Source organism: Ischnura elegans, chromosome 10, assembly GCF_921293095.1.
Source record: "Ischnura elegans chromosome 10, ioIscEleg1.1, whole genome shotgun sequence".
In the NCBI taxonomy this organism is placed as follows: Eukaryota; Metazoa; Arthropoda; class Insecta; order Odonata; family Coenagrionidae; genus Ischnura; species Ischnura elegans.
In genome coordinates this window covers 70,540,054-70,565,876 of record NC_060255.1, presented here as the reverse complement: position 1 = coordinate 70,565,876, position 25,823 = coordinate 70,540,054, and the positions used below count along the sequence as shown (strand labels likewise).

Sequence of the window (25,823 nt, the reverse complement as noted above, 5' to 3'; positions counted from 1 at the left end):
AGGATTTTGTTTACGGAGTGACATTTCCGTAGCATTGTTTTCAGGTAAAACACGCTGTTATTGTTTTAGAAACATTGCGGCTGTTGAAATTTTAAACATCATCACAAATTATTTTCTTCATTTAATATTTCCTGTGACATGCACCCTATCAATTTGGGTCCCTTGGCATCCACAGAATGTATTTCGCTTGTTAACGTTGAAGGTCTTAGATATTGAAAGGGGGTTAACTGTGTAGTACTGACTCTGTATAGTAATAACTTTGAATGGTAATGGCAAGGCCTTCAACGTTCACAAGCATATTATTTATTTTCTTCTCTGCTATATTAATTTCAATTGCATCTTTTACAATGCGATCCCAAAGGCTTCCAACTAAGCATACGTGGAATATCATAATTAATCGCTATATAACTGAACAGCAATAAAGGATACCTAGGATAAAAATAAATGAACAAAACATCGTAGAGAATTTGGCTACTCCGGAAGATGGTAGCAGACTCAGCCGGTGAAACGTTGAGACCAAATACCCAAAACCACATCCTGTGGGGAACCCGATAAATTTTCCTTCAAACTACACGCCGGGAAAAACTAAAATTCTACATCGAAAATGTTCTTTTGTAGTTTTCACAACCTTTCCGGAGAGCTTCGAAAAGCTGTTGCCGGTGCGGTTTTTGAAAGCAGTCTATCCCTTTCATCGTCGTCTTGCTTCCTCTCTTTCTCTGCTTCTTTCACAAACATCTCTTCCCATCGTCTTCTTCCTCCCTGTGTATTCAACAGTCCCCGCAGGAGTTTCTGAGCCCACATTTCATGTGATGCTCTGCTGTCACGGCTGCTAATTGCCGCGCGGCTCTTTGAGTAATGGAGCGTGTTACACCACTTGATACCAGGTGGCAGTAATTATTGTTATGAGTCCTCTTTTCTCTTCTTCTCTTTCTATCTCTCTCTCGTCCTTTGCCACCCTGCTTTGTCTCTCGGATCCCTAAGTGAATTTGTGGAGTTGGTTTTCGGTCGACTGTGTGTCTAATTTTCCGACAGGAAGGAAGCTTTCCTTGGCATTCTTCCTCGATGGCCCTGTGCCCCTGGTAAACTCTTTTGTTCTGTCGTTTTAGGCTCCCTGTCGCTATATTCTATTCATTGTATCTATCTTGGCGAAATATCTTTTATCTTGTCTACCAAATATGTATAAGAACCAACATGACATTGTCCCAAAAAAGCAATCGGGCATTCCTCAGATATTATTCATCAACCTAGTTTGTATTAATTTTAGTTTTATTACGCACGCACGTAGGTACAGCATGTTATTAATGATGAATTACACACGTCGGGTATCCAATAAAAGTTGTTGTTGGTACAAAAGTGATTCTGTGTGACCATATCACCGGTCTAATAGTTCCCTAAAATATCTCTAACTAAATTTGAGTGTCATGCACATTCTTTTGAAGTGAAAATCAGCTTGAGCGAGGATACTATCAATCTTTTATACACCACAATATACCCTCTCTTCTCGATAATATAGTAAATTATGAATGGTGTTAATATCCACTTGTATTCAGTTTCTGCCAGATGCTATGGATTGTCCATCGTCACACATCCAGTGGGTATGATTTTGTTGAGCGATCGTTTTCCTATTGAAATCACATCCACTTTGAGGTTTATTTTCACTGTTACCATCCCAAAACAATTTGAAGTGTCGTTTCAGGTTTGTTTGATGGAATTCTTGACTAATAAATTCTTCAAACTGGTGATGTTCTTGAAGGCATGCATGGTATAGGATAACATCCACATGATAAGTTTAGCCAAATGAAAAAGTTCATGCGTTGTAATTCATGATTTAGGTGAAATTATATACTTACTTGAGAAATACTCACCATGGTCTGCTAATATGCCCATGCAATCCAAAAAGCATCGTTTTATGAAGACGAGAATATTTCTTTCGTTTGGTTTTATTTTTTTCTCTCGAAGTTATTGGTCCTGGGTAAAACGTTTTCAAATATCTCAGCCCTACGAGGCTTTTTTTTATCTTCGATGAAAATGTATTGCTCGTGTTTTTACTCAAGCAAAATGAAATTATTTTGTGCAGTTCTGCCTGTTTCTTATTTTCCCCCCGCGTCCCACCCACAGCTCTGTCTGGGGTATTAGAAAATATTTGAGGCAAGGGAGAGGAAAAATGCTGGCCCACTTTCCTCGCTTAACTGATGTCGCAGGAAATATCCGAAGCATTAAACAGAGGTTGAGTTTGTTTTGGACCCGTTCCAGGTTGTCAGAGCTCCGTGAGACACGATCCAAAATCCCAGCGAGTGTTTTGTTGGGTAAGAGGAGGGGAAAAAAATCTTGGCCGATTTTGCGGATTTCTTTCGATTGGGTCTCGATCTCTTTGTGCGGACAGAATCCCGTGCATTGGGCGTGACGTCGCCCCGCTTGACACCGTGAATACCAATAACTTTTGTTGCCCCCTCGCGTTTGCTCTTTGAATTTATATCGCTCGGTCTATATGTTTTGGAGTTCAGTTGAAAATATTATTTTTTATTCTTCTGCAAGCTTGGATTTTCCAATTTCTCAAATGACCGAACTCACGGAAAGGTTATCGTTCGGCAGCGTAGTGAAATGTGAGTTTATCCATGTTGCAATTGGATGTTTACATTTATATTATAATGTGCATTTTATAATATTTAATATCATTCGATGGGTTTTTATAGGTAAATCTTCGTTCTCAAGAAAATGAGCAGTACCATACCACGTCACGAATTTTGAGGTTGTGATCGTATTTTTTCCTTCAAATAATATTTATTTTATCAACTTTTTTGTTTTTCCTTGTTTTAAAGTATTTTGGAAAATTGACTTTATGTATTAATTGAATGTAACTGACTTTCAAATTACGATACAGAATCGTCCCTGAGCGGTTATTGTTCCATAATTATTTTTTCAATACAGTATGTTACCAGTCAATGAGTCACACTCTTAATTTCGAAGTTTATGGTAACAAAACATCTCGCATGATATATCCCAGTTTGTTTATAGAATAGCGTAACATTTTTTCGCAAAAAATATTTTCCAAATAAATAATTAATCACACCTAGCTAGTTAGCTGTGAGGATGTATTATCAGATCCTGCAGTGTTGATCATGATTTCATTCTTTTTAACTGGGTGGTAATATGAGATTACCTATGAGGTTCATGAAGTAATTTTTGTTTTGCGTAGCGTGCGATTTCATAATTCAATCGAAGCCAACCCTAGGCTAACCATTGAAGGGGAAATGATTTCTTTAACTGTCTGAAGATAGAAGGAAGCAACTTCGCTTTTTCGCCGACTCACGCATTCCTCTTATTTCTTCTATTTTTATTGTCAATGCGGAATGGCACAACTGTTGAAGGTTATATGACGCAGCATAGGATCTGATATTTCTCGGAATTGGACATGTTCTTGGGGTATTTCACGGAAGACGATGCTAGGCTTGGGTGAGCGATGCCTTGATTCCGTCTGTACCGTGAAGGTTTAGTAGGAATCTGGGCATTGTTCATTTATGGGGGCGAGGGAGGTGGAGAAGAAGAATAATCGGAAGGCAAGGAGGAAGAGGAAGGGTGGGGGGGGGGTGCATCCTTAAAGGATTGATGCGCGACTTCTTCCGTTCGCCGATCCGCACTGTCTTCTTCGAGTTTTACGCTCGGAGGGAGACGACTCCTCTTCATTGGATGACTGCTTCCCGTCTCGCCGGATGAACCTTTCTCTGGGGGGTCGGGATAGGAAGGAGTAATGTTATGCCTTACCTCCCCTCCATATTGCATGGTTTCCCTCTTTTCTTAGATTCTCCGTCTTACTCTAGCTCTTCTCTTGCAACACGAGGTTGTGAGTTGCCTTCAGCTCGCTGAAGAGGAGCCTTTAGTGATCGAAATACGCATACCTTAGACGAGTGGTGCCATATTTTACGGCCATTGGAGGCTCTCTTTTTGAGTCGCCTTCAGTTATCGGTTTTATTAATATTGATAATTTGTTACTTGCTGGTCATTGGCCTGGTGTTAATATGAACATATGATGAAAACAATGTAAAACATTACAAGAAATCCTTGAAACATACTTCTTTTACCGATTAAAAAAAAAAATACGTTACTTTATCGGGGATGGCTCAAATATTTTTGCTGGCATATCCTTCCAGTATCGTATAATTCTGTTCAAGAAGGAGACCTACTTTGCATTTGTCCTTAGTGATCTTCTCTTTATCTTGAATCGGTGGTAAATTTTTCCACAAAGCATGGTTTTAAAATGTTCTTCCCTAATGCATCCCATGGTTTTTCCTAACTCCGATTACTTAACGATACTTGCCTCCGAAAGGCTAATAGCAAGGGTATACTATTATACCCGATATATAAGGATATACCCGAGTCGCATGCAGCCCGCAGGATAATTTATTGCGGCCCCTAGAGTTTATAGAAAATATTGTATCGCATCGCACGGTATAAAATATAAATAGACCCTCTCGTCAAAAATAAACAATGTCAAAAATTGCATTGATTGATCGAACTTTTTAAACAATAAAGATTATTACACAATGATATGACAAATATATTTTTAAATTATTGATGTGTTGGTAAAGTGACGAGGAGCATTGTGGCCCAATGGAAGTATGAAATCGATTTACGCCCTTGCATTAGAAAAGGTTGAAGACCCCTGTCATATAGTGATGATAAATTTAGATTGTAGTTTCACTTGATCGCATCACCGAAAACTGTTCCCCTACCCCATCTCAATAACAGACGAAGCTCGGCACCGATATCCTTTATTATTATTATTTATTTCTAACCCTGCCGCGTGAACGGCGGTGAAATGTACAAGAATTTCCATGAGAAAAAATTCCTCTCAACCGGGAATTGAATACAGACCTTAGGCTTTCCGGGCTAATGCGCAGACCACTACGCTGTCCCATGTTCTTTAATTTCCATGGCAATTATACCTGGATAGCGTAGTGGTCTGCGCATTGGCCCGGAAAGCCAAAGGTCCGGGGTTCGATTCCAGGTCCAGGGGAATTTTTTCTCATGGCAATTCTTGTACATTTCACCGCCGTTCACGCGGAAGGGTCAGAAATATTACTCCGATATCCTTTGTTAACGGGGGAGGGTGGAGTAAGAGATTCCGGAGAGGAGGCTGTGTCGTTCATTCTCCTCTTCTTCAAGCCTCCCCCATCCCACTGTTAACCCAATTTATGGAACCTTCCGGGTGGGGGACGCGCCCCAAAATCGCACGCTAAAACTTTAACGACGCGACCGCATTACGTTCCGGATGGCATGGTAAGTCGCGACGACGAGCAATAAATCGTTCGTTCTTTTGAGTACCAAGTGCTGGGCGTGTTTCCGGTGATAAAAGAGGGTGCGTTCTTGGAGACCGTCTGGGGGTATATAGTTACCTCGTAGGTTAGAAAGGGTTATCGTGAGTTTTAGAATACGATGGGGTGTTGAGTTGGGGAGATGATTAGATGATTCAAAGGGTGGTAGACTAAGTAAGTTCCGAACATACCCGTCAGGGCTCATGCATAAAATAATTTATCGTTTTTTAATACTTTTTGTCATTCCTATTTATGCAATGGGTGCGGCTCGCCACCTTAAAAGTCGCGGGTCGCACGCTTTGAATTTCGCGGGTTCTTGCCCTTGGTGTCGGGAAACGAATAATAACACGCAAGTATTTAAAGTTTTTACCTAAAGTTTATTTCCATTTAAAATCCCAGTTACCCAATGAATTCGATGAATATACATAAAGTAATGATGAATTTGTGCGTCTAGAATAGCCAAAATTTAGGGTATTACCAACATTCTTGGGAAGGAGAGGAGCTACTGCTGATATCACAGGTGGATAGCGAGGGGCTTCGGTCGTACGGGCCATAAGGCCCGCGCTTCGACTCCAACTGACGGCTATATTGCTGACTGACCACCAGTGACTGAGTATGAGTTACGGAGTGAGTCAGTCCCAATAGCATCTCCACCGTGCCATTATATAGGGAAGTAGAACGAGGATGTTTTCGTCCAAGCGGAAGGGGAAAGGAAGGGGAAGAGGAAGGTTAGGCGTTCTTGAAAGTAAAAAGGTGCAAATCCCGAGGCATAGTTTGTCATAATTGGCTATTCTGAGACGTCACACAACAGCATATTTATGCATATTTTGGAAATGGAAATCTTCCATTTCCGGATCACTACATTTATGTCAGTATGGTATATTTTAGCTCCTTCTCCGTCAGGCACGAAGGTTGTCTCTCGAAGAACGCCTTTTGAGTCGGCTTTTGGGGTAGTGGATAAATAATTATTTTATCTCAGATATTAATGCTCAATTTTTGATGTGAGTGTATATCTGGAAAAAGGTTTGAATGAGTCAAATGTATTCGGCGCGTTACTGAGGGGTAAGAAATGTAAACGGGCGCATTGTACCAGCCACCTTACCGTTACACTGTGTAAGAATTATATTCCTTCCTTTACACGGCTATGTAGTTGAATCACGAAGCTAGCTGACGGGATTTTGCCCAAGTATTGTGCTTGAATACAGACAGTAAGTCAAGACTGGTGTGCATTTTTGTGTGGCTCTTGCAATAACCATATCACCTCACCCTGTAAGTGAGGTGATGTGGTTATTTCTTGTAGCTTGTGAAAATATGAGTTTTAATCAGTATTTATTTTTCCGTCCGACTGTGGGTACGGCCTTTGTACGTTTGAATCTGTGGCGTCGCTGTGGTGGGGATGAGGGTGGGAGAGAATGCCCTTCTCAGAAGACTAAAATAAAAAAATGTATATTCGTATCACAGGCATCCTACTTTTTTGAAGTACAGTAATTATATGTTTTAGTTTAGGTTGGCCTAGGGCTAATTAAAATTATTTATTATCCAATTAATATCATATAACATTTTATATTAGATATATCAAATTATTAATTATTTATTTTATTTTATCAAAACTCCCAACATGATATAAAATGTCGTTTATTATTACCCGATATAGTGTGCTATTCAATCTGATTCATCTTAGTCCTAGTTTACGCTGCATGTATTGTGAATCTCCCATAAACATGAACTTTTCCGCTGTCAGTACTTAATGACCTGCCTTTTTCTCATTTAACAGCCAGTTCCAGAGGCTCCGGATGGTGGCAATGTTGGCGGCGGAGGCGGTGGGGGTGGAGGTGGAGGCGGTGGTCACCGAGGAGGCCACAAAGGCGGCCGTGGGGGCAGGGGTGGCCGCGGGGGCGGTGGCGGTCACTCCCGCCGCCAACATCAGCTCATGCAGAACATGGGCCAACTGTGGCTGCGCGCAGAAGTCAACGACCTGGAGACCCGGGTTCGTCGCCGGGGGGCGTTCTTCTCACCTTACCTCGTCGTGGATGCTGATGCCCTCATTTACCGGATGTCTCTTGTGAAACAGCTAGTCAACGCCAAAAAGTTCATAGTCATAATACCAACTGTAGGTGAGTATCGTTGAGTTCACATTCAACCTATTCCTCGGGTTATTTCATATTTTTGTGGTTTTTGAATTAAAAAATGTTCTTATTATGAAATACCATAAATATTGATCATCATCATCATTAATCACTAAGCTGTATAGGTTAATCCATGATTTTCATGGATATTGTACCGAGGCTCATGGTACTAGGTGTTACTCGCGGTCCCTCAACGATATTAGACCTATAATAATATTATAATAAGAGCGACACAGAGAACATAATATTAGAGCCCCACTATATTTCCAGGTCCGACAGAGTGTATTAAGAGAGTTATATAGCCTAACGGATAGATATGGGTATTCGTTTTTCCTCCGAACCATAAAGGGCTTAAATAAGTCATTATCGATTAATGTGGGATTTCCTTTTTATGTGTAAACGGCTGCTGTACTAACACCCCTTGCCACACGCCTTTTAGGTGGCTTGTGGGGTATTATGTAGATGAAGATAGCAACGCGAGGGAGTAAGGACTTCAGAGTAACTTGGATAACGTAGTGATTTGCGCTGTGGGCGGTAAGGCCAAACGTTAGTGGTTCGATTTCCCAGTGCATGAGATTTTTTTCTCATGGCAATTCATGTAAATTTCATCGCAGTTCACGCGGAGGGCTTGAAATATTACGTAGATACCTAAATTTGTAATTATCCGCTCTTTTCGTCATTCTCGCACCATGAGAATTATGTGTACCCTTTGAAAACTGGATCGGGGTTTGTTTAGTTAGAGCGCGGAAAAATATTGCTGATATTTTCTAACTTATATTTGTGTAGCTGTTGGAAACAATATCCGTGGAATTTTTATTTTAACTTGCTAGCGTTCTTCCTTTTTTTATTATTATTATTAAATTGTTGCAAGTAGGCCATTGGCCTGGTGGTAACATGTACATATGATGCAAAAACAATAGAAAACATTATAAAAAGCCCTTGGTCCCTACTTCTTCAACCGCTTTTTAAAACTATGTAAATTTATCGGGAAGGGCTCAAATACTTTTGCTAGTTGGTCGTTCCAGTCTCTAATGGTCCTATTCAAGAAGGAGAACTGCTTCGCATTTGTCCTTTGTGATCGGCACTTTATCTTGAACTGGTGATCATTTTTTCCAACGAAGCTGGGTTTTGAAATGTCCTTCCCAAAGTCTTTCCATGCTTTTTCCCCACTCAGTATTCTAAACATGTCACATTAGGGTGGTCCTTATTTTTAAAATTTTCGAATTTCTTTTGGGACACCCCCCAGTATTGTTCTATTTGGTGAGAAAAAAAATCATAAAAATTATTTTTGCAATCGGATACCGGGAAAACGTGCCGAATCGCGCTAAAACTTTTGAAATTTTTGTATTTTAGGGTGTTTTTCGGACATATGTGAAGATGATGTCACTTTGGGATTATGCTATCACTTTTTTGTCTTCTTCAACGACTCATTAGACATTTGCAGAGTACCATCTCAAATTTCTTTGATTTCTGCACTTTGGTTCCCGAGATATCGCACCGAGAGTGAGCGGGCGCCACCCCAGTCAGACAATTTGGGTGGCACGCGGGTTTGCATACTCTCAATTTTTGTTCATCATTCTCACTCGTCGCAAAAGCATAAAATTCTTTGGAAAAACTTTAAACTTCGTCAATATAACCTTAGATATTATATTTATCACTGTTAATTACCAAAACGGGCTCAGTAGCAGTGGTCTATTCTCCATATCTAAATCAAATCCAAGTGCTCCTATCTAAATTCAGCCTGAAGTTCGCAAAATCTTTAACTTTGGGGCCCGAGCGGCGTATATTAATTATGTCCGATTTTCAGAAATTTCTGATATATTCTGATTTCTGAAATTTCTGCTTATGATGTTGCGATTGTTTCTTGGCAGTGGTGTCCGCGTTGGACGAGTTGAAGCGGGAGAGCGCGAGGGCGCGGGAGACGATCCGATGGCTAGAGTCTCAGTTTCAGCGCGGCAACCGCTTCCTGAGGGCGCAGAGAGGACACGAGCGCATGCCGCTCCCGCTCATCAAGTACCCGAAGAAAAAGGACAAGGAAGCCAGGTGAGCAGCTTTTTAAAAAATGACGTTTTCGAAAATAAATTAATACCGAAAACGTCTGAAATATCTTTGTTGATTTCCGGCGATGTACCTTATAGAATTTGCTGGACATCTTGAATGAAAAACTTAAGCTTTTTTTTCCACGGAATTTTTTATTAAAACAAGAACATGGTTTCGACGGTTAACGTTATCTTATGGTGACGTCATCTTCGTCACCAGGATGACGTCAGGAGAAGATGACTTTAGCCGTAGAAACCATGGTCGTTTGATCCAGAAATTTTGAATGAAAAACTTAAACACTGTTTTTTCACAGAATTTATCATTAAATCGCTACCATTATTTCGATGGTTCACGTCATCTTATGGTGAGGTCATCTTCGTAAGCAGGATGACGTTACCAGAAGATGACGTTAACCGTCGGAACTGTGGTCATGTTAAAAAAAACTTTGGATAAACAAAGTTTCAGTTATTCATTAAAAATGTCTGGAGTCTCATTTTTAGTCGAAAGCCTAAAGGCGGTTGTTAGAAAATTTAATAAAATACAAAAATAACTAATTCTTTTCCAACAACTGTAAAATTCACGAAAAAGTCAAGTATTAGCTTTTCATCACCCGGAGAACAAGACATCGGTGCTGATTAAGTTTAGATCTCTATGTTTCGTATCAATCCTTTTATTTTATTAATTAAAATTAATAATTAACAATCCTATTTTAAAATACAGTTATGATTATTACTGCAACAATCATTAGGTCGGCAATGTGAACATCAATACTCAATGCTGACGAAATGTCCTTTCCCCGTCAATTTAATAACTATAGAATTAGAAGTGGTCAAAATGGGCGAATTTAGATATAGTTCATACATTTTTGTTAATATTGTTTTGACGGTATAAACTGCTGATTACAATTATATTTTCCTTCGGTATTTTTCTTACGTCTTATAAATGATATTACTGGAAAAACAATTTATAAATTTTTATTGGTACAAGGTTTGCACATTTTTGACGGCCGAATGAGGGCCCCCAGGTTAGAAAAACGGCCCACGCAACGCTAATTTTTTCAATCAGGATTTTTATATTCCTTCTGGGTGTGTGAAGAAATAAATAAGAACAAGAAACATCGTTAATACCGATCATTTGCAGTATATCTTAAAACAAAAAAGCGCTGAGTGTGCAAACTTATCTTTTATCACTATAAAAATGTAAAATATTTATTTAAGAATTAAATAAATAACATCCTTAGATGTACAGAATGAAGAAAATGATAAAAATTTTAAATGGTAAAATACTCGGTTATGATAAAATAATGTTGCGGTTTCAGTAATTCATTTGAGTATAGTAGGGATATGGTGGACAATATTAGAAGTAGTAGTGTTGTCGTCTGTAACTTTTTGGCCATGAATTTCTTTAAAAAAGCGTATTTATTCGTGATTAAAGTTATCTTTTATGTTCCTTAGGCACGATGTCTCTTTTGGAGAACGTTTAACATTCCTCATGCATCTTAGATTTTATTTTAAATATTTCTCCCTGCTCATGTTAAGTTTCTATTGTTTAGTTATGGATTTAATGGGATTTTCAACCTTTCTTTTGGAAGTTGAGAATAAAAAATGTGAGGAGTCGATGAACTTCGAGCGAGTTATCGACTTGGAAAAATCGAAATTTTTAAGTCAAATTAATGGGTAAACAGTGAAATATGTGTTTGAGATTGTATTTTTCGCCAGTAGTCAGTGGTACAACGTTTAAAATATACAGTAGATACCGGTTAATTGGGACATATCGGGTCTTATGCACTTTGCCCCAATTAAGCGGCTGCCCCAATTAGGCGAACTCTATTGTATATGGGCTTAAAAAAACATTGAAATGGTAGAAAGATGACTAAGGAATATTTATAATGCAACATAAGTTTATTAAATTATTAATTTGATTAATAAATCAGCGAGATTAGTTAATTTATTATCATTTTTAAGAATTATAACAATTTAGTTAAACATATTTTTCACAGCCTTGGGCGACGTTGACTGATTGTCTTTTACTAAGTCCTATTAAAGAAAAGTCCTATCCTCTTGCGGATGGTATAACAAAAAGAGCTTTCAAAATAGGGCAAGGATAGGAACATTAGTGAAAAATAAGAGTAAATCAAAGTAGGAAAATATAAAAAGTATTCTGAAAACAAAAAAAATTTAATTTCTTCGCGAGTATAGAATCTATGTCGCCGACTCATGGCCCAATATAGCGGCATGCAGTCCCAATTAAGCGGAGAATACTCTGGCATATTCCTCTATTGGGTTCTATTCTTCAAGATCTGCCCCATTTAAGCTGCTGCCCCAAGTAGCCGGTGGACCCATTAAACGGAATCTACTGTAATATGATGGTGATATTTTAAGGGAACCGTTCATAAATAATAATTTGTATTTGTATCTAACGCATTCTCTCTCAATCATCCCCATTTTCCCCCCTCAGCCTCTACTTTCAGGTGGTGGAGTGCTGCTACTACCTGAGCAAGCAGCAAGGGGTTCACGAGCCGGACACGCCTCTCGTCACTCTGCTCACGGGGACGGCGGCTGCCGCGGCCGAGGCGGCGGCTGCAGCCGGGGGCGGCGGTGACGGCGACGCCAGCCACGCGGCTGCGGCCGCACAACCAAAAGGATTCAGCCCCGTCGGAATTGCACAGTCGGCCGGTGAGTTGCTTTACGATGCGGATTATTATCCAAATGTATCCTGTGTCCCCAATGGGCTATATCATCAACTGCCCACTGGCTCCACCTCCTCGTGTGCCGTGTCTCCTCCTTAAGCTCGTATGGCACTTCCCAATTTATTGGCCAACTGACACAAACCAATTTCTAGTCCAATATCCTTTTCACAATATTGGACACAATTTCTTGCCCAATTTGGAAATTAGAACTGGTTCAATTTTCTCGCGGCCAATCTCCAATCAGAAGTCAGTTTTCTTGAGTCCTAGTGGGCAAAACCAGAAGCTCTTTGCTAAACATGAGGTTTGGCTGTAAAACATTGGTTTTGTTCCAAAAATTCGTTTGAATTTTCTAAGATGTGGACGAAAGAAGTTGTGTCACTATTGATTGAAGCATACAAATCACACGAATAAAATCATCAAAATACGATGGCGTTCTCTAGCGGATCATTAGAACACTTGTATTGCCAATATTGGTGTAAATGTTGATACGTGTCATGCGGTACGTAACGCCTAATATTTTAAACAACATAGCGCGCCGATTTATTGGCCGAAATATTGGAAAGTGACTTGAGGGCTTTAGTTTCCTCGTACACTATAACTTGGTTATAGCGTCATTTCATGGACCTCGCAGTTACTGACGCAATATAATTGTGACACAATGAAAAGGTTATTTAATTAAATAATCAACGCAGGAGAAATAAAAAGTTACGACTTCTCATCGAATTTATGCGCACTTCAATGAGATTATTGGTGTAAATACAACTTTTATGAGTAATAGTGTTCTGCTATTTAAATTTTTTATAAAAAAGTCATCAAAATTATGTTTTCTATGCAACGAATGCACTAAAATGTTTAATTGAAGGCACAATGCAGTGTAGGGAGTGTTATGATGTGCGGGGGGAAAGCCATATCCAAAAATAGACTTGCGTTACAGATGCAAAACGTCTGCGCTGTACTATGTCACGAACATCGCCCATTTTAGCAATTTTTACGAAGGTTTATTTGTTGCTTGGAGCCGTATTTTGTTGATGTTACATACGAGGTTTTAGAATCTATTGACGATAAATCCGAGGTTTTATTAGTAGTACTTGGACTTTCAAGTTTGGCGGGACTTAGCGGGAACGAATGACGTGATATCGGTGTTGACCTTATGGCCGAGGCCGTCGTAACCAAGTAGCACTGTACCTTCTTTTTGGCCTCACTTTGTCCGTCATATTCAGCCTTCTTCTTCCTCTTCTCATTTCTTCATATGGTAATATTGGGTCATAGTTACAATTTTTGTCTTGCATCAGCATATTCAGAAGAAAATGTGTAACTAAATGCCGTAGATTTTGAAAAGAAAGTTTCCAGAACATATTTTGGGGGAATAAGGCAGTGTATCTTGAGCAGTTGGTAGGTGAAGTTAACATGGCCGATTCCAAGGAAATGTTTGTTGTTCCTCTATATCAGTAAATATTAAATTATTATTCAAGTAATTACGCTGCTCCGATTTCTTCCATTCCACTGTGCTATCATGGCAGCACGTTGACTAAAAATGAATATTAACTTACTCGCCTTATTAATAATTCTTATAAAAATGTGAATGTTTTAAATGTTCTTAAATTAATTCCCTCTGGGAACATACGGCCTGATTGATACGTCCATCCCTTTAGATAGAGGGACAGATCAAGCGATCGCTCCCATGATAGCGAAAAAATGATCGTTTCTCGCCATCATTTTCCGCGATGGCTAGAAGCATTGAAATCTCATCCCTTTGTCCATCACTCGGCATTTCCTTTTTTCCGTCACTGAAACCATAGCTGACATCGCACTTCAGCCAATCAGAACGCACTTGTGATAACAGCGATTTTAATGCCACTCTTGGCGATTAATTGAATCAGTTATGAGTATGGAAAGTGACGGAATAAGCGATGGAAAAAGGGACCGTTGGATTCAGAAAATGACAGGTCGAGCGATCATTTCTTTCTTCCCTGAAAAGCTGTCACTCAGAGGGACGAAAGATGTGATCGTGTGATTCAGGAAATAGTTATATTCATTTCGCGTAATTCAGTGATTGAATATCGATTGCACGTGCATATGGTCGTGATTTTGTGGGAAATACATTGCTGGGAAAGAAAAAAAAATTAACGATGCGTAAAAACCTTCGCGATACGAATTTATTGCGGGCGGTCGATGTTTACTTTTTTTTCGATCGCGGAAATCGTCCCGAGGAATTTCATCGACACTTGGCGTTACTGGCGAAATGGTTTCGCGTTTGAATCGGAGTGTATCTTCGATTTATTACCCGCGTCCATCGGTTATCGATTTGTTTCTGCACGTCCCAGATAAATATTTCCCCAGAATGGGCGAACTCAACTCACACGGTGGGGTGATTGCTATGGGATCGCCAGGATGGCGATGATCATCTTCATTTTTTTTTTAGCTTACGATTGCAACCGAGTGGGGGCGGGGTATCATCGTTTCCCCCCACCCTCGTCCACCCTCTAACGAAGTGGGGTGTTGGATGGGGAGTCTGCCGCTTGATATTGCCGATATTTTGTATTTTATGTATTTTTTTTATACGCCACCCCGTGCTGCCACCTGCCTACCGGTTTCCGATTCCATGAATTATGTCTCCCACTCCACACCCGCGGTAGACATCCTGAGAGCCCTGGCCGTGTCGTTCCTAATCTCCGTTTTGATATCCCCCGTGGGCCAGCGTCGGTTTTTCGCGTTCCAACAGAGGGGCTCGGCCGGAGCTTTGGGTGTGTATATATCCACGCTCGCGATATAGCGCGGGCAGTCCGGACTAATCGAGCGTCAATATTTTTCTCATCCCTCCATCTACCTCGCCTAAAGAGCCCTTTCTGGGTGTTTTCTCCAATTTATCTCGTCCGCACACCTCCGCGTACGCATCCAACCCCTGCCTTCCGTTTCCAGCGATGGTGTTACTGTTTTTTCTCCATTTTTTAAAGCATGTTTTCAGCATTTTTTTTTTACCCCCCAGTCGACGCGGTGGAATGTAAAAAGCGTTGGTGATGGAGTGTAGCAGTTGATATTCCCTTATCTCGTAGCGCATCACGTTCCCTCCTTGTTTTATTTTCATGTCGTTCTCTCTCCTTCCATCTAGTCGGGAAAAAAAAGATAAAGGACGAACGGAAACCGTTCGTAATGTGTGGCAGGATTATATCTCTCTCTCACTCTTTATTTTGAATTTCGTGATGCGTACGAACCTGTGAGCCGCTAGGGTGTTCTGATAGACCCTAGTGTATATTTTGCCATGATGATTTTTGACGTTATTTTTCGCAATCCTGAATGAAGTATGATCCTTTGTTGATTCTCTGCGTAATCGTCATGGGAGGATTTTAGTATGCTGCCACCTGACTTTTTTCATTTGGGTAGCCGTAGTATAAATGGGATTTTACAAACCCAGTTGTATCCAGCAATTCGCGAACATGGCGTAACGGTGTGAAAAATGAACGTGACTAGAAATATTGGTTGATATAATAAAAAAATCGCCGAGATTATATAATATTGTTGTAGCTTAGTCTAGTGAGGAAAGTCCATGATAAAATAATACAAGTGGTAATATCCACACTTTTAAAGGGTCTGTAATAAAGGTTAAAAGTGTGGGAATTGCCATTTGTGTTATTTTATTAAGGATATATCGAACTTCCTTAAAATCGAGACTGAAACGATATTATACGTTGGTGAGGTAAGGATATCGATTGCTTAGTTCTAACAACACGTATCTCAAAATTAGCAGCTTTTCAGTAAAGCAATAAAACGATTAATTTCTTTTACTTGCACACTAAAATTAAAAAGCAAAAGGTCATAAAACTGAAAAAGAAGCATTCGTTTTCAAATAAAGAGTTGTTCTTTGCTTGTATTTTATTTTTTAATGTTATTACACTTTGTTTAAAATTCTCGTCTCAAACCGGCCGAATTTCAGATACGTGTTGTTAGATCTTAGCCGTAGAATATGTTCCATGGAACTGTTATTGTAGGCGACGCAGGTGAGGATTGATCGTCATGAGTTGAGTTCAAAGTTTTACAATTCCACCCATGAAGGGCAAACACCGTGAAACAGTTGTCTAATTTCAACAATCGTCGAAGAGGAGAGCAGTTGAGCATTTGTGACAATTATCTGCAGTGGGGTCGTTCACTAAGACCTGAAATCGCAAATGATTGAAATAAGTCGGTAGGTGGATGGGATTATTAATTTACTGCGAAGAAAATCTTCCTTATTTAGCTTTTTTTTCATTACCTAAGGGAAAGAAATCGGGACATTTTCCACCTACTTTTCCTAAGTTGGTGAAGTTATGAAAGTTCGGCCTAATGGATCTGAGAAAACTGCGAAATGGTCTTTTAAGCTCGCAAATATCGGTCAATAAACGCCAGTTTGAAATAATTTTCCCCCTGAGTAATTCAGGTTTTTGCAGTAGAGTAGATTTCCGGGTTCCGATTGAGATGTCATTTTGATGGTAAAATTTGTCATCAAAATGACAGCGCAAACGGAACCCGGAAATGCAACCTTTATCGGGCCATAGTAAAGTTCTCTCGCCATCAGACCTTTGTTGGTCCATTTCCTCAACCCTGCGTTTATCCAGTCTGCCACTTGCAGGCAGTGCCTCTAGGGTAAGAACATGTACTTGTGCCTCTAAGGTAGCGACATGAAATTTTTCCTCTTGGGTAGTATCTGCAGTTTCACAAATATAGGGAAAGAGTGTGAACAGTGACCTGCTTTAGTGCTTTATAGTGCGAGCGATTGATTTTAGAGCTGTACCTGTAGTTTGTAATATTTATAACCCTGCCGCGTGAACGGCGGTGAAATATACAAGAATTACCATGAGAAAAAATTCCCCTGGACCGGGAATCGAACCACGGACCTTTGGCTTTCCGGGCCAATGTGCAGACCACTACGTTATGCAGGTTCTTTAATTCCCATGGCAATTATACCGAGGCTGCTAGTACTAGGTGTTAGGCCCTCACGGTCCATCAAGGATAGCAACGCGGGGGAGAAAGGACTTCTCTAAGAAGCCACAGCCAGTTGAGAGCCACAAACCTGCGCTAAAGCCGCGCAAAGCGGCATTTGTAATATTTCTAACCCTGCCGCGTGGTGGCTTAGGGCCTAACACATAGTACTAGCAGCCTCGGTATAATTGCCATGGGAATTAAAGAACCTGGATAGCGTAGTGGTCTTCGCATTGGCCCGGAAAGCCAAAGGTCCGTGGTTCGATTCCCGTCCCAGGAGAATTTTTTCTCATGGCAGTTCTTGTACACTGTATCTGTCGGTTTGAGTGAATTTTAAAATGCCATACCCCAACTTAATATACCCTAATTTACCCTAGAATATACAAAATCATAATAAATCATGTATATAAAACTAATATATCTTTAATTGAACTTAATTTGTCTCGTACTTGTCAAGGTATCAACCTGGAGCCGATCGACGCGTTCCACACCAAGTGGAAGACATCGAGCAAGAGCCACGGCTGAGAGAGCTCGTTGATTCCCGATTGCCATCCGCCACCTCCGTGCGTCCCCACAGCCCTCGTAGCAGCAGCAGCAGCCGCAGCAGCAGCCTCCGCTCTCCCACAAGGGGCGCTATGGACGGTGATTGACGTAAATTTGGGGGAGGAGAAATGGGAGGGAGAGAGGCCAGGCCTGGGCGCGTGTTTTTGGGGTGGTCATTTGCGATTTTCAGGAATACATAACGATTTAACAATGTACGGAATATTAAAAAAAAGTCTTACCGCAAAAAGATGTTTTACAGAAAAAATAACGTAAAATTGGGAGGAGTTCGTTTGGGGAAAACGGCTATTGAATTCAGGGAGATCGTCTTTTTTTGTGTGTAGCGTTACGTTCCTCCCACCAAACCCCTCGGGAGGCATGTAGCGCCACCATCTGGTACATTATGTATATGATTAATTGAATATGATTGCCGCCCCATCTTACTTCTCTCGTAGGACGGGATAAAGGAGGAGAAAAATAAATTGGGATCGGACGACGAACGGGAAGAGAACAAGGGACTCGGGAATAGCGTGCTCTTAATTTCATATATATCCTGACACCACTCCCAAATGTTCCCAGTCAGGGTTTAAGGGGAAGATTTAGATTTGCCCAAGTGTATCGGCGGGTCTGAATCGGTCCCCGGGTTGTGTGGTGTCATTATCGCACGAATCACGTATGGTCTCTTAAGTTCTCATCGAGGTGATTTCTACGGAGGTATAAATATGTTACATCCCATATAGCAGCCCATTGGTAGCTGTACCAGCTGAGAGATGGGTGAAAGAAAATGGTTTGGAGGGATTTCATTGAAGCTGGCTTAATTTGTTGTTACTGTGATTACGACGTTTCGTTTGGACTGAAAAGTAGCCGTGTGGAAAAGAGCCGTTGAGAGGAGAATAATGCGACAGTTTATTTCGCCCTGTGACCGCAACGAGTGTTTATTTCCCACGGGCTGTGCCATTTTTTTGTTTTCGCGACGGTTGTCGCGTTATTGTCGTGCTGAAGGTGATGTTCATTTTTTTGTTAAAGGTTCCACTTCAATGCGATCCAAAGGCATTTGATGAAGTTTTCGTTGTTATTAATGTTTGGCACGGTTAATAATGTTGTCTACCGTCGGTTTTTCACCTGATGAAATGTCATCAAATGAAATAATTAGTCAATATTTGCTGCAAAAAAAATATATTCCCGTCTCCACTTGTGCAACCATTCAATCCGTCGACCATATTATTGTCATTCACCGTCTCTAGTTGTGATGATTGACTCAATCTTTTTATAGATACGTAAAAAAACAATGTATTTCTCTCTCTCATTGTATCACTTACCGTTAGAAATCCCGATGCAGTTTAAATATCATTCCCACCGGATTCAGTAGAAGCACTTGCAATTCCCCCTTTCTGCACAAAACAGAGCGTTTTTCTTGTGGGTCACCTCGTAGCCAAAACTATATGTCGATTCAAAGAAACTAAACTTACAGCGGATGTCCTTATGGGCTTCCTTAAGCCTTGCACATGTGCAGAGCGCCGCGATTTTTTTTGATCGCCCTTAAACTCATGTCTAATGTTGTCTTTGACGTTTTTTCGGGAGGTTAACAAACACGAAGACGTGTCAAGCTAGCGTCGTTGTTTCGTCTTTTTGCCTGTCGTATGATGTGCCGTATTCTGGCTGTGTTTTCGATCATCCTTGCTGGGAATACCAAATTGTTCAGTGGCCTATCCTTTGCGGTGAAAATGAAAAACCCGTCGTGATTATCAAGGGGAGACGCTGTTACTGATTTCTCATTCAGCGCCAGTCTCCACAAATCTGAGCCAGTTGATCTTTAAGGCCCTTTTATTTTAGTATATTCGGTATCGTCGATGTGTTCGAAAAAATTATATGTAGTAAAATTTTTGTCTTATTTGCTTGTTCAAACTGTGCGATTTACTTATGTTGGGTACTTTTTTATGATTTTACTCACCGGCTTATATTTGCGCTAACGGTGTCTGATTTGCATACTCTGTGCTGTGGTTCAAGTGAACGAGAGTAACGATTACACATGAAAAAGAATTGAGGTATTATATGAATAGAAAATGCCGTATGGGGACGAGAGAGAAACGTACATATATTTGTTTCTCCTCTTTGATTGCAGTTGTGAGAAATGTGGCCACAGTCGGAGATGTTAACTTGAATCCACAGTTACTCCTAAATATGCAGTAATCATACAGTGTTGCTTCTAATCACAGTTTCGGTTTTATTAATTTTATTGAAAAACGGGAATAACAATCATTATTATGTAACCTTTGAAAGTGGAATAAAAATTTCTCTTTAATGTATTGGGCAATGATTTCTTGTGTCTTCTTATATTCCCTTTAACCTGGATCATTATTGACCAGAATTGAAGACAGTGAAGCTTTTTTCTTGCTTTTGGAAAGTCATCAAATCTCAGGTTAAGAATTCCTGTGCTTCCTGCAGTGAATTTTTTCTTCCTTCTTTGCAAATCTACAGCTCGGGGTGAGCTTTAGCCTCACCAGGTAAAATATGCATACACTGCCCCTATTAACCATTTTCCTCCTCTAAGCTCATTGTACACATCCTGTAAATATTAGTGTTCATACTCTAACTATGTTATTATAGGTCTTCAAGTCTATCTTAATGCATCTATTTTCCATTAAGCATCCTCATAGGTGTTACACTACTTTCTGCTCTTTCATCACGTCATGCTGTTGTACCTTGCAAGCCTTGATAAGTTTATTTGTGCAGTAGCTTTTCCTACAGAAGGTCAAGGTTGGCATAATTATGCATAATTTATTCCCCTATTGTTTTCTAGCCGTTACTCACCTTCTGTTTTTTTCTCGGTCAATTGGATTTCCTCAGTATCTAAAGTTAGACACATTCTTATAAGATTCATTCCCCTCTGCCAAATCTTTTTTTATGGGTAGGTACCTATCATAATTTTTTTTTACTCACCACCCTTTGATGAAAGCGTTCGCTGGCAATCAACATGGTAAGTATGTTTACTATGTAAATACTAACGTGCTCTCAGTCACGTTGGAATATAGTATATATAGTCTTCCCATTGGGAAATGCCGTCTGCATGGCACTCAACTTGCCTAAAAGATAAGTATGCTATGAGTTTTCATCAAAATTCATCACACTGAACGGTAATACATTTTTTAAATTCTTGGTATTTCTATTAACAACAATATTTTAGCAAATCCTGAGTTTCATGAGTTTTAGAAATTTTTGGTAGAATAGAATTGATACATTTGGACTTGTTAGGCCACCACGAGAGAAATAACGGTATCATCCTAAGATATTTCTGTGATCTTTTGATATATTGAAGCAGTCACACTTAATGATGGTCGAGGAAGGTGAGCTATGATATAAATCATGGTATATGAATGGTGGTAATCATTTATTAAAAACCTACAAAAAGAGTTTCTGAGTGCAAAGCCATCCTAAGTGAATACGAGTGCCAATGCAAAAAAATAACTAGTGGTCTTTCTGGCCCTATCTCTATCTTTGTATGTATTAATTCTGATGTTAAGCTAATGGCTGATTAAAACAAAAACATAACCTTAGATGATTCTGCCTTAAGAGGATAATGCTTAGTTTTTTCTTTATGCCACTCATCTTTCGTCTTTTACGCTTTTACGTCTTTTACGCTTTAGTCATAAGTATTGGAAAATCCCCGCTTTATACCCTAATGGTAAGATATTCACTCAAAGGGGATAAGATCCGGTGACCCTCTGTTAAGAAGCTGAGTGCTTAAACGCCACCACCGCTGGGATTATAAGGCGTAATCCACTAGAATTCCTTTTCTCTATTTATACCTATTAAAATTGAGGTTCAAGTTGACTGCTTCATTGCCTAAGGTGTATATTTGGGTCTTACACGAAGGAAATATGTCTCATTCAAATTATTTTGTGTAATAGTTTTGCACGTACTTGGGCGTCGTTGCTGATCACAAACGGGCAAATGAGTGAAATTGTTCCTTTTTGAAATGTACTACTTCAGGAGTGGTTTTTGGACGTCAACCACTTCAGGAATAACAAAACGATTCACTGTCAATTTGAGAAGCAAATAATCTCGTGGTACGTGATTTCCTTTTTCTTTTCTATCATCATCTCTGATAAATAATCCTAATATTGGTTTGACGTAGCTCTCTGCTCAATTCTACTATCAGCTATCTTTTCACATCTACGTATTTCTTCTCTTTCACTTCCGTCTTTACCTGTTCAATATATTTCATTCGAGGTCTTTCTTTTCCGTTCACGTTTCCTTTCTATGATAGCAAAAAAAAATAAGTTGGGCTTTAATTGTGAGTGATTTCGCCAATGAAGCCAGTTTGAACGTTTTGTCTCTCATTGAAGTTAATTATTTTGTTTTGGTACTTTTGTAGATCCATACATTTGAGTTAGTGATCGCAGATGATTGGTGAAGTTCATTCCATCTGAAACGTGCTGGTTTCATTTGCTTGCGTTTGTAGGTAAGAAATGTTTGCACGGTCCAGGTAGCAAGCATGATGTTCAGTTTCGAAACATTGATGACCAGTGCTTTTATGAGACGGCTAAGACGACTTTTAATTGAATTAATATATTTATTAAATAAACCTATTATATATTCTGCCATTTCGTATATGTTGTGTTTTGTCATGAGAAATTTACTAAATTCACCTTGCCCTTGCTGAAGAGCTTACCTAAATATTAATTTTAATTGTGATTCGGTTAGTTTTCGTCCTTTCGGTGAAGTATTGTAGTATGCGGGGAATTAGAGGTTTCAAATCAAAATCCCTAAAAAATTTGTGTTTTACGGCCGTAATTGTACATCAGTCATATGAACCATACTCAAGGCAAAGAAAGTCATTCATCGCCTGATGATGCGGCCTGCGATGGACGCGAAAGCTTGGACGACAAAGCGCAACACGCAGCTGCTCCAGAAAGCCGTTAACAACAAGGCAAAGAAATAGCCCACAAAACGATTCAACATGAAGATTGGTATGATTAGGTTAGGTCAGATCTCGCTACATTCTCAGTCATGGGCGGGTGAAGATTACAAATGGTTAAGGATGGGTGGAAAACAGGCATTGAGTAAAAAAATATGAACCTTTCCGAATGTTACTCCCTCTCCATAATTCCCCAGAAATATGGTTATGCCCAGAACCTTGAGAACGAGTATTTCACGAAGGAATCCCGCCATCTACATCGATGTTTTACAATGTAATCCACCTAAATGATACCTATTCGGTAAACAGGAAAGAATTTTGTTTGCATTCGTAACAGCTGTACTCAACGCTCTATCCTACGCTGTTGCAGCACCTAGCGCGCCGATATTATTATTACATATTTCTACAAGTGGGCCATTGCCTGGTGGCAGCATTAGATTTACATACATGAATAACAAATGCACCAATCTATTAACTAAGTAAGAAACAAAAGAGTCACCTATAGTTAAAAAATAATAAATTAATTATAATATCATAAAACCAACAATTGAACTATGACCTCAATAACCCAATTCCAAACATTCCATAAAATACATTAATTCTAATATCATACAACTAACAAATGAACTATGGCCCCAATAACCCAATTACAACCACCCCATAAAATATATTAATTCTAATATCATACAACTAACAAATGAACAATGAACACCCAACTAACCTCTTTTCACACACTCCCTAATAAACCACTATGTAATTAACCAATAAATGATGAACAATTATTCCTTAAAATTTCGCATGTTTCGCGGGTATTCAGCTAGGGTAAGCGCCAATATTAATGTCTTTCTGTGAGTCATCAAATTTCGTAATTATATTTTTGAATTTTTTAAATTCACTTTTTGACTCAATGCTTGTTCCCTACCCCCCATCCTTTGCCATTTGTAATCTGTACCCGCCCATGACTTAGAATGTAGCGAGCTCTGACTTAACTTACTCATACCAATCTTCATGTTGAATCGTTTTTTGGGTGATTTCTTTACCTTGTGTAAGGGTTGCTAAAAACCTATGCTAATAATGTGGCATTGAGCATCAGGAGGTAAAGAACCAGCGTAAGTTATTTGAGGGAATGATAAAAAATGTTATTAATTTAAGTATGACGGTACAAACCGCGCTGATAACTTTACGCAGTCACCAGCAATGCAAAATTGTGCAAAAATTCCAAAGAGAAAAAAAATCACCGACCGGGAATCGGGGAATCCGAGTTCGAATCCCGGTCAAGGCGAATTATTTTTTTCTCGATGGGATTTCTGCATTTTTATTAAATTTGGAACTTGAGTGGTTACGGTGTATGTGCTTTTTTATGCGTTATATCTATCCGTCCAGTTCTGGTGCTTCATCCGGTTTGAGGCAGGTAGGTATATCTCATTGGTGGGTCTTGTTTTCCCGGTGATATGACTGAAGGGCTTGCTCCAGCGCAACGGGGGCGTTTGCAGTGTTGTAGGACATTTAATAGAAAGGGGTCGTGTCAAGAGTCCGTCAGGCAAAATGGAAATGAGAGGGTTGTTGTGTAGTAGGACCTTTGAGTGCCTCGTGGTAGTTAACGCTCTCGCCACGTGTGTATGTAACCTACTTGTGTACTTTCGGAACGAGTGAGGCTTTAGTTTCCCCTCTAACCCTTGGGGGGTCGCTTCGGCTTGTTAGTTCTAGCGAGGCTCTCATACGCTGTCCACCTCCACTGGGCACCTGTTGTTGGGGAAGACGTGAGCGCCAGGGCAGAGTATTTTACGTCTCGAAAACCCGAATCCTCATGACTGCGTATAAAATTAATACGATAGTTCCTTCAAAGAAAACGAAAGGCATTGATTGCGATTCGTTACCCACCATTAGCGTATTCATAATATACAAATTATTTCGTTTTAGAAATACCGGTTTAGACGAATGGCAATAGTCAACTTTATCCTCATTTGAAAAAGGCCAGATTGGCGCCCATGCGATGCCACTTCACGTAACGTCACAGGGACCTAGTTTCTATACGAGTAGATAGGAGTTTTACATCTTCTGAGATTACCAAGGCATGCATGAGGCACAGAGCTCAGGGAAATATGTCTTAATAATCACCTATTAAAACTGCCTAAGGTCGGAAAGTTTCCTTCGTTTGATAAGGTATTAATAATCCTTATTTAAGCCAAGCGCTACCTGCTAGCAGTGTACTCTGCTACCTGCTAGCAGCCTGCATCGTATCAGCGCTCAAAGCCTCGCCCCAAGGTCACGTCACTTGCGGCAGCGGGAACCAGAAATACGTCACACGGGCTTTTCCCAGGATTCATACTTAGCCGTCCCGTTTTCGCGCGCTTGAAAAGTTTCACTTTTCATTTAATCGCGAAAAATAGATATCGCCATTCAAAAATCTAAAAGCGTGAAATACGTACTCCAGGAGTAATGATCTTTCGATTTAGGCAATAAAAAAATAATAGGAAACCACCCAATTACGTACTTTATAAAATTATACTTTTTTGCCCTTATTTTAAACCTTTTAACCTAAAAATCAGACGTGTCTTAATCATTTAAATACCTCGTCATCTGGTAGGCGTGTGTTAGGACGGCGTCCGTTAAGCTTTTCGGGAAAGCTAATGAAACATAAAATTCTCATTGCTTGGCTGAGTTCGACCTAGGACTCATCGATGTCCATCATTGCTTGGGGATAAAATAATACCTGTATCTATGCCTTCGGTTAAATATCACCTATTTTATCGTTTCCATTCTGGAACTAGAAATTTGGTGCGGATGTAGATCTCCGAGTCGCTGTGAAAAATTACAGTCAAATGGACACGGGAGGTGTATATTATGATAAAACAATTCTTCCGGCGCATGATGTATTACATGTTTGATACTTAGGCTCACTGTTGTTGCGCATGTATGTAACCAATATGTGTATTTTCGTCGCGAGTGAGGCTTTAGTGTCCTCTCATACCCTTGGGGGTTGCTTCGACTTGTTCAGTTCCACCGAAGGTACCTACGATGTCCACCTCCACTTGGTACCTGTTTTTGGAGTGGACATTAGGGGAGGGACAAAGGCCTTTGTTTTATAAATTCCTCTCTTTGATAATGTATCTAGCTTAATTCTTACTTCATTATTTATCCTTTCTTGCACTTTTTTACATAATAACCTATCTTTAAGTTTAAACCGTGGTTCATGCGTGGATCGTGATTGCCTGAAATTCCCAAACCTTTTTGTAATTGAAATG

General features: G+C 39.9%; 1 protein-coding gene across 1 annotated transcript in view; it reads left to right on the top strand.

The window, feature by feature from the left end:
- Window positions 1-19,966, top strand: part of LOC124167231 (protein SMG5) — a 329,111-nt gene extending 309,145 nt beyond the window's left edge. Inside the window, exons 12-15 of the mRNA XM_046545102.1 lie at window positions 7,087-7,426; window positions 9,310-9,481; window positions 11,936-12,153; window positions 17,578-19,966. Coding sequence (XP_046401058.1) covers window positions 7,087-7,426; window positions 9,310-9,481; window positions 11,936-12,153; window positions 17,578-17,645 — 798 coding nt within the window. The 3' untranslated portion in view covers window positions 17,646-19,966. The remainder of the gene's footprint in view (window positions 1-7,086; window positions 7,427-9,309; window positions 9,482-11,935; window positions 12,154-17,577) is intronic.
- The last annotated feature ends 5,857 nt before the right edge of the window (window positions 19,967-25,823 follow it).